The 8,842-nt window shown below is 47.1% G+C and overlaps 1 protein-coding gene across 1 annotated transcript in view; it reads right to left on the bottom strand.

Annotated features, from left to right (window-relative positions):
* Positions 1-908: 908 nt before the first annotated feature.
* LOC101849763 (mastermind-like domain-containing protein 1) overlaps positions 909-8,842 on the bottom strand; it is a gene marked incomplete in the record, with an annotated part of 13,279 nt that continues 5,345 nt past the window's right edge. Inside the window, 6 exon segments of the mRNA XM_013081646.2 lie at positions 909-2,123; positions 3,743-3,851; positions 4,454-4,500; positions 6,866-6,957; positions 7,718-7,840; positions 8,614-8,665. Of these exon segments, the coding sequence (XP_012937100.1) occupies positions 1,427-2,123; positions 3,743-3,851; positions 4,454-4,500; positions 6,866-6,957; positions 7,718-7,840; positions 8,614-8,665 (1,120 nt within the window).

Here is an 8,842-nt window from a genome sequence, read left to right as displayed (position 1 = left end):
GGGGGTGTAGAATTGACATCAGCTACTGATGAATGGACAAAAAAACCTGAAACAACAATAAAAACCTGACAGATCTACTGATCCAACCACCAGACAGGTGTGTCTCCACTACTCACAGACCACCCACCACTGCCTCTATCTTTGCTCAGCCCAGCTGGAGCGTAATGTTCCCCTGCCATAGAAGGAAATATCCTAATGCCCCGACTCCACTCTCAATCTCTCCTTCTACCCAAACTACCCGGCAAAATGAACACACAAGTGCAGAAAAACAGCAACACAACAAAATTTTAAAAAACAAAACAAAATAGAAAAATCATACAGGATTTACAGAGATGGCTAAAAAACACAGTCCACATTTGTCTCTATAAACATCCAGGATACATCCAGGATACACCCAGGTGTGTCCAGTCTTGGTTTGACCTAGCCTGGCGAGTCCCACAAAAAATGTCATGCGACTTCCTGCCTGCAGATGAAGCCACTTGCACACACAAACCCCCGTAGCATAGACACAGACTGACCCACACACAAACCCCCGTAGCACAGACACAGACTGACCCACGCTACAAACCCCCGTAGCACAGACACAGACTGACCCACGCTACAAACCCCCGTAGCACAGACACAGACTGACCCACGCTACAAACCCCCGGAGTGACCAGCGGGAAAGAGTGCCCCCCCCCCCCCACACCCTTTGAGAACAGTGATCCCAGAACTACAGTTACAAACATCAAACACCGACTGCCATTTTTCCTTGTCCGGACTGGGGGGTTTCTCCTCCAAGAGGTTCGAACATCTCCCCAAACTCCTGGGCCCGGCACGCTATCTCCGAACACACGACCAGATCTCGCCGAGGCCCAGCTAGTCACATATATACGTAACACACATCACAGAAGTCTTGAACACATCACCCATAGACTACACTGGACACCAAGTTTTTGCATGTCACTTCAGAACTGCTCCACACATTCTCCTCTTGGTTCAGTGCCGCACCCGCTCTGCTCTGTGAATCTGAGGAGGACAGTGAACACATCCCCGCGGTACCGTCTATGAACCAATGGTCTTCCACCTACTCTGTGATACTGAACATATCGCCCGCGGTACCGTCTATGAATCAATGGTCTTCCACCTGCTCTGTGAATCTGAAGAGGACAGTGAACACATCCCCGCGGTACTGTCTATGAATCAATGGTCTTCCACCTACTCTGTGAATCTGACGAGGACAGTGAACATATCGCCCGCGGTACCGTCTATGAATCAATGGTCTTCCACCTGCTCTGTGAATCTGAAGAGGACAGTGAACACATCCCCGCGGTACTGTCTATGAATCAATGGTCTTCCACCTACTCTGTGAATCTGACGAGGACAGTGAACATATCGCCCGCGGTACGGCGCACGGTGCCAGGGCAGTGGTGTGAGAGCCGGACAGCTAGGCGTGGTCGGGGCTGATGGGTTTGAAGTTGAACCCGCCCCCGGCCTGTACCACAGCGGGCTTGTTGCTCCCCCCCACCTCGCACTGGTCGCCCATCTCAGAGTCGCTCATGTAGACGTCGTGGTGCGGACTGGCGTCACTGCTCATACGTTGGTCTCCGTGCCTGGTGAGTCGCGACGTCTGGGATGCCAGCGTGAGGCCGCGGGGCTGGGTCAGGGAGCCACGCTCCAACGCCTGGTGTTGTTGTTGGTGGTGGTGTTGTTGGTGCTGTTGTTGTTGTTGTTGCGGTTGTGAGTGGTGATGCTGCTGCTGCTGCGGTTGCTGTTGTTGTGGTTGCTGCTGGTGGTGAGCGTGGTGGTGAGGATGGTCCGGGAGGGAGGTCATGAGGTGCAGCGAGGAGGAGGAGGTGGAGGAGGAGGAGGAGGAGGAAGTGGAGGAGGGCGAGCCCAGCACAGACTCAGCCACCGGCCGGAACAGGAAGGAGGGCTTCCCCGGGCCCAGCAGCCCGCCGCCACTGTCCCCAGCGAGGGAAGTGTGGGGCGAGGGGGCGCCGCTGCACGACGACAGCGGAGAGTGACCGGCCAGGGGTGAGCGACCCGCCAGTGACATCACCGTGGTCAGACCAGAGCTGCCGTTGTGTGGACGCACAGAGACCTGGTCTAGACCTGTGCCCTCCAGGCTACTTGAGGAAATACTGGGGACATAGAGAGGTCAGAAGTTAGAGGTCAGAGGTTAGAGGATATACAGGGGACACAGAGAGGTCAGAGGTTAGAGGGAATACTGGGGACATAGAGAGAGAGAAACAGAGGGATGAGATACTGGGGACAGACAGAGAGGGGTGTGTGAGCAAAGTTATCACATGAGATACAGGGGACAGACAGACAGACAGAGGTCAGAACACAAAGTTATCACATGAGATACAGGAGACAGACAGACAGACAGAGGTCAGAACACAAAGTTATCACATGAGATACAGGGGACAGACAGACAGACAGAGGTCAGAACACAAATTTATCACATGAGATACAGGAGACAGACAGACAGACAGAGGTCAGAACACAAAGTTATCACATGAGATACAGGGGACAGACAGACAGTCAGAGGTCAGAACACAAAGTTATCACATGAGATACAGGAGACAGACAGACAGAGGTCAGAACACAAAGTTGTCACATGAGATACAGGGGACAGACAGACAGACAGAGGTCAGAACACAAAGTTATCACGTGAGATACAGGGGACAGACAGACAGACAGAGGTCAGAACACAGTTATCACGTGAGCTCGGTACTGTTGGAAAGGCGGTGACAAGAACTCTTCTGTTACTGTACTTTGGTTTTCCCGGGGAACTACTCCCGGGACCCATGTAGGTATGTCGGAAGACTCTGTGCCAAATACCACGTGGGGGGACGCTTCTGACACACGATGTTACTAAAATCAGGTCGTTGGAGTGAGTTTTTCATTACTATAGTGCGGTCAAAAATTCGGGGCGCGACTTATTGTCAAATATCTCCTCAACTATCGAACACAGTCTCTAACTTTTGCACAGTGACTTGTATCAATTTGTCTTAACAGATCAACATTTTTGTAAACACCTGCAAGCTGTATTCTAGAAAATTCCTTAATAAATACTAATAAAAAATACAAGTGCATGGTTTCTACTAATTTTCAAATGTTTACAGCTGGGGCAATGTTGCTTTTAAAAGCAAATCCGTCAGGTTTTTCTAATCGGGACATAATGCTTATTGAACGCATGTTTTGAGAGCCACTAGTGCAAAAAATTTGTTCACTATAAAAATAATTTCTTGTAACAAGTTTTGCAAGTAAAAATCATCATTGGTGAGCTGTGACGTAGGCCATAGGTGTAATCAAAATGTGTGTGAGAAGCGGGAAGTGCTGTGAACAATACCCTTTTACCTGTGACAGAGATCTCAAGTATTTTATTTACATTTATGAAGAAGTTTTTTAATCTAGCACCAATTGTTCTGGGAAAATATGATTTAGTTAAGACAAATTGATATAAACTGCTGTGCAAAGTATGGATGACATTGATCCACCCGTAAAAGAGATAGTTGAGGAAAAGTTGCGCTACCAATTGTTGACCGCACTATTTTGATATATGATTCCAGGGATGGAAAAGGTCAGTTACACAATCCCAACATCAGACTGGGAGATTCTGTGCGGGGCGGGGGGAAAAGAAGGCATACTTCTTCACAAACAATATTATATTCCTAACACACACACACAGACAAACACACACACAGACAAACACACACAGACAAACACACACACACACACACAGACAAACACAGACCTGTGAGCCAGCGGGTGAGAACAGCCCATCATCCTGTCCGGGGTGCTGGGTCCGGTGTGGAACTTTTTGGGAGGACTGATGTACTCCCAGCGGTCGCCCTCCTGGTCCACTGTGAGGGAATACACACAGACAACTTTACACACACACACAGACAACTTTACACACACACACACAAACACACACACACAGTGGACTGATGTACTCCCAGCGGTCGCCCTCCTGGTCCACTGTGAGGGAATACACACAGACAACTTTACACACAGGGGAATGTACACACACACACACACACACACACACACAGTGGACTGATGTACTCCCAGCGGTCGCCCTCCTGGTCCACTGTGAGGGGGGAATAGACAGACAACTTTACACACAGGGGAATGTACACACACACACACACACACAGACACACACACATGGGGGAATGTACAGACACACACACACAGATACAGTTTTGAGAACATTTGACTTTTAAATGTCCATTAAAAAACACACTGGGGTCTAGAGGTACTCAACACACACATACTGGGGTCTAGAGGTACTCAACACACACATACTGGGGTCTAGAGGTACTCAACACACACATACTGGGGTCTAGAGGTACTCAACACACACATACTGGGGTCTAGAGGTACTCAACACACACATACTGGGGTCTAGGGGTACTCAACACACACATACTGGGGTCTTTCAAGGTCTAGAGGTACTCACACTTTCGCTTCAAGGGCCCCGTCCTCACGGCAATAGGGCTCAAGCTCCTGTAGAAAACATTCACAGAAATTATAGCAGGATCACAGCAGGAGGAAAAGGAAGCACACGGACACATGAGCAGTGGTTTAGTGCTAGGAAAAAGTATATACCCAGAAGAGAATGGTACTGCTCGATATCTGAGAAACTTTTTCAGCACAGAGAGAGAGAGAGAAATGAGGCATGATGAAGCTTACATGACAATCCTCCACACAATATCACACTACGTTTCACATCCTCCACACAATATCACACTACGTTTTCCTCACTGACAAAAATGGCCAGATCCAATCATTGTACTGACTGCCCCTAAACTCTTGTCCTGCGTCTGTGCCGAGATGCGAATCTTATCAGCAACCGATTACGTTGGACGTTCCGGGCAGGCCGCCTGGGTCACTCAGTGTGTACTGTTGGTGTACAGCGTGCGCGCGCCAGGAAACGTGTGTATTCGCCTTGAATACCGCGGGAGTGTGTTAACCGATGATGAAAATAACGCTCTATCTTTCATAGCTTTCTATTTATAAAGTGTTACAAACACATGAATAACCCCCTCTCACAAGCTGATAAGACATTACGAGTAGTTACACCCATTCGAATAACCTTTCTGGACGCTCTTGTTGTTATGAATGACCTGAGGTTCTAAAGGGGATAATATAGGTCAATTTCTGAATGTTTTACACTCAAATTGTTCTTTGTACCTGCACAATGGTATTCAAAACTATCAAACAAGCTTATTTTTTATCAGGTAGTATCATTTCATACAAAATCAAGCTCATTTGAAAGATTTTGTATAGAAAAATGGAAGTCTTGTTTCCTGACTATCCTTTCGAGCTCCTCATGTCTAAGTGGGTCAATTTCTTCTATAATTTCATTGGACGAACATCTAGAGCTACCAACTTGGCGTGTTTTGAATGAGACGTATGCCTCAATTACGAACCAACGCAGGCGGTTCTAGTAGAAGGCCACAAACGCACACAAACTCAAGCAGACTGACGCACACACACACACTTGGCCTTCGTGAATCCGGCGTGAGACCCGAATTGAACGTGAGGTGATGCTGGGCGCGCGTGCGCGGAGCCAGGGTCCAGACTGACGTGGGACCAGAACGTAGGCTTATCGGGTGACATAAACCCGCCCCCCGCAGGACCAGGGTTAACAATGGCAAATTGAACAGACATTATTGAACCTATTATTGATAGACCTGCATGTGAGCCTCAACCAGATTGTCTGAAAATTTTGTGTAACCCCACCCCCTCCCATAACTTTAGAGCTTTTAAATTGTGGGTGTCATAAAAGGAAGGATTTCCGAGTAACGAGCGACCACCCGAACAAACACAATAAAGAAGAGACCTAACGCTAACCCTATCGGCCTACCCCTAGGCCTAACACAAAAAAGAATCTGCAACGGCCCTCAAGTAAAAAGGCCAGCACAAGTCAAAAAAAAAAAAGAAGAAAGAAATAAGCACGCTCCAAAACAAACATGGAGCATTTATAATTTATAATAAAAATAATATGGCCTACATTGCTATAAAGAGTTTGATACAATAGAATTGGATAAAGATCTATGAATCCTCCATATATCTCAGTGATCTAAATAAATCTAGATCAAGATCTAGTAGAACAAGTGAATAGGAATAGATCTAGAATCTAGGCCTTGAACAAGAAATCCGCATCCGATTCCGAAGAGAGGGGCTCAGCTGAGTCTAGGGGGCTAAATCTAGAAATTTAGATCTTTATTCTAAGTAAATAATTCACGCACCTGATAAAATGCGTTTTACCAACATTATTACAGCACAACCTATAATATGGTTTGACACAATATAATTGGAATATGAATCCTCCATCGAGGTCTATAATGATCTATAAATCTCGATCTAGAGTAGAACAAGTGAGTCGGACTTGAAAGAATCCACATGATCTGAACAATCAGTAAACAAACGAAATTCAAAATGGCCGCTCGAGCAAGAAACTGAAAGTAGATAATTTAAGTCGTACTTTTTCGTATTCGTATTTCTACTCAGGTTCCGACAATTATGTCGGAAACGCCGACGTCGGCAGTCGGCGGTGCGCGCGTCGGCGGTCGACACGAAAACGAAAGTGCCGACAAAGCCGACGGGAGAAAAAGGGGTCGCTGGCACACGTCCAGGCCTCGCACTTCGAACATTGACTGATACAGGCGGGCCTAGCGATAGCATCGGCCGGTTCGCGGGTCGGGGTCGCGATTGTCGGATTTCAGACGATTGTCAGCAAACATGCAGGTCTATATTGATTTGTACAGGATTCCCTCCTCACAGGCACACTAGCAAACTGTTTTACAAAGGAGATTTTAAGAATCTACACCCCCCGCCCCCCCATAACAAGAGAGAGGAGACAAACCTGAGGAAGTTTTTCCTGGTGGGGCTGGGTGAGGGTGACGGGGTGAAAGTCGTGTTCTTCACCGGGATCTGCATGGAGGGCGAGAAACATTGCTGGGGATAAACAACACAGGATGGTTAACACACACAACACAACACAGGATGGGATATACAACACTACACGTCACAGGATGGGATATACACACACGACACAACACAGGATAGTTACACACACGACACAACACAGGATGGGATTTACAACACGACACAACACAGGATGGGATATACAACACTACACAACACAGGATGGTTACACACACGACACAGGATGGTTACACACACGACACAACACAGGATGGGATATACAACATGACACAACACAGGATGGTTACACACACTACACAACACAGGTTGGGATATACAACACTACACAACACAGGATGGTTACACACACGACACAGGATGGTTACACACACGACACAACACAGGATGGGATATACAACACTACACGTCAACATAGAAGAGAAACTGGGGAGATCTCTGGGACTGACAGACAGACAGACAGACAGACAGACAGACAGACAGACAGACAGACAGACAGACAAAACAATGTGGGACAGATAGACAGTAGTTTTAGTAAGAGTAAGAGGTTTACGGCACTTGCAACACAATAAGGTCATATAAGTGCCGAAGATTAGGTGCTACAAGAGAGTAACAAACACAAAAAAGGAGGAGAGATAAGGACAATAGATGTTTGATAGGAAAGAAGGAGCAAACCACAGCAGAGCACCTGCCAACCACCCATGGAGGAGAGATCAGGACAATAGATGTTTGGTAGGAAAGAAGGAGCAAACCCTGCCTACTCCCCACTGACCTTGATCCCAGCGCGTGTGGGCGAGGGGGAACCACACAGGATGTTAGACTGAGTCATGATGTGCAGGGACTCGCTGTAGGAGCGCGGTCGTCGAGACTGGCCCTCCATGGGTTCTGACGAGTCCTGGGGAGACACATATTGGGGTCAGACACAACACACATTGGGCTCAGACACAACACACATATAGGGCTCAGACACAACACATATTGGGGTCAGACACAACACACATAGGGCTCAGACACAACACACATTGGGCTCAGACACAACACACATATAGGGCTCAGACACAACACATATTGGGGTCAGACACAACACACATAGAGCTCAGACACAACACATATTAGGGTCAGACACAACACACATTGGGCTCAGACACAACACACATTGGGCTCAGACAAAACACACATTGGGGTCAGACACAACACATATTGGGGTCACACACAACACACATTGGGGTCACACACAACACACATTGGGCTCAGACACAACACACATTGGGCTCACACGCAACACACATTGGGCTCAGACACAACACATATTGGGGTCAGACACAATACACATTGGGGTCACACACAACACACATTGGGCTCAACAGTGAGAGATATGGTATTGTTGAGCGACGAAAGAAGAGTGACACACGTACAGCAGAGTGACACGGTCACACACGTACCAAAACTCGAGAAACATTTCTAAGACTATCAGATGAATTCTGAGATGAAACATTTCTACGACTCTATCAGATGAATTCTGAGATGAAACATTTCTAAGATTATAAGATGAATTTTGAGATGAAACATTTTTAAGACTTTAAGATGAATTCTAAGATGAAACATTTCTAAGACTATCAGATGAATTCTAAGTTGGCCAGGTCCCCTATTTCATCGTTTGTCACTTACAAATGTCAGGCGTCCCCAGTTGTTGGAAATCCAAAAGGACGATTGTATTTCCCTGAAAGAAAAAAAACACACAAAAAAAGGAATGAAGTACCCAGTGTGGAAGTAGACAGTGTGGAAGTACCCAGTGTGGAAGTAGACAGTGTGGAAGTAGACAGTGTGGAAGTACCCAGTGTGGAAGTAGACAGTGTGGAAGTAGACAGTGTGGAAGTACCCAGTGTGGAAGTAGACA

The sequence above is a fragment of the Aplysia californica genome, unplaced genomic scaffold (genome assembly GCF_000002075.1).
Source record: "Aplysia californica isolate F4 #8 unplaced genomic scaffold, AplCal3.0 scaffold00139, whole genome shotgun sequence".
In the NCBI taxonomy this organism is placed as follows: domain Eukaryota; kingdom Metazoa; phylum Mollusca; class Gastropoda; order Aplysiida; family Aplysiidae; genus Aplysia; species Aplysia californica.
Note: the sequence above shows the minus strand (reverse complement) of the source record. Positions and strands in the feature narration are given on the sequence as shown.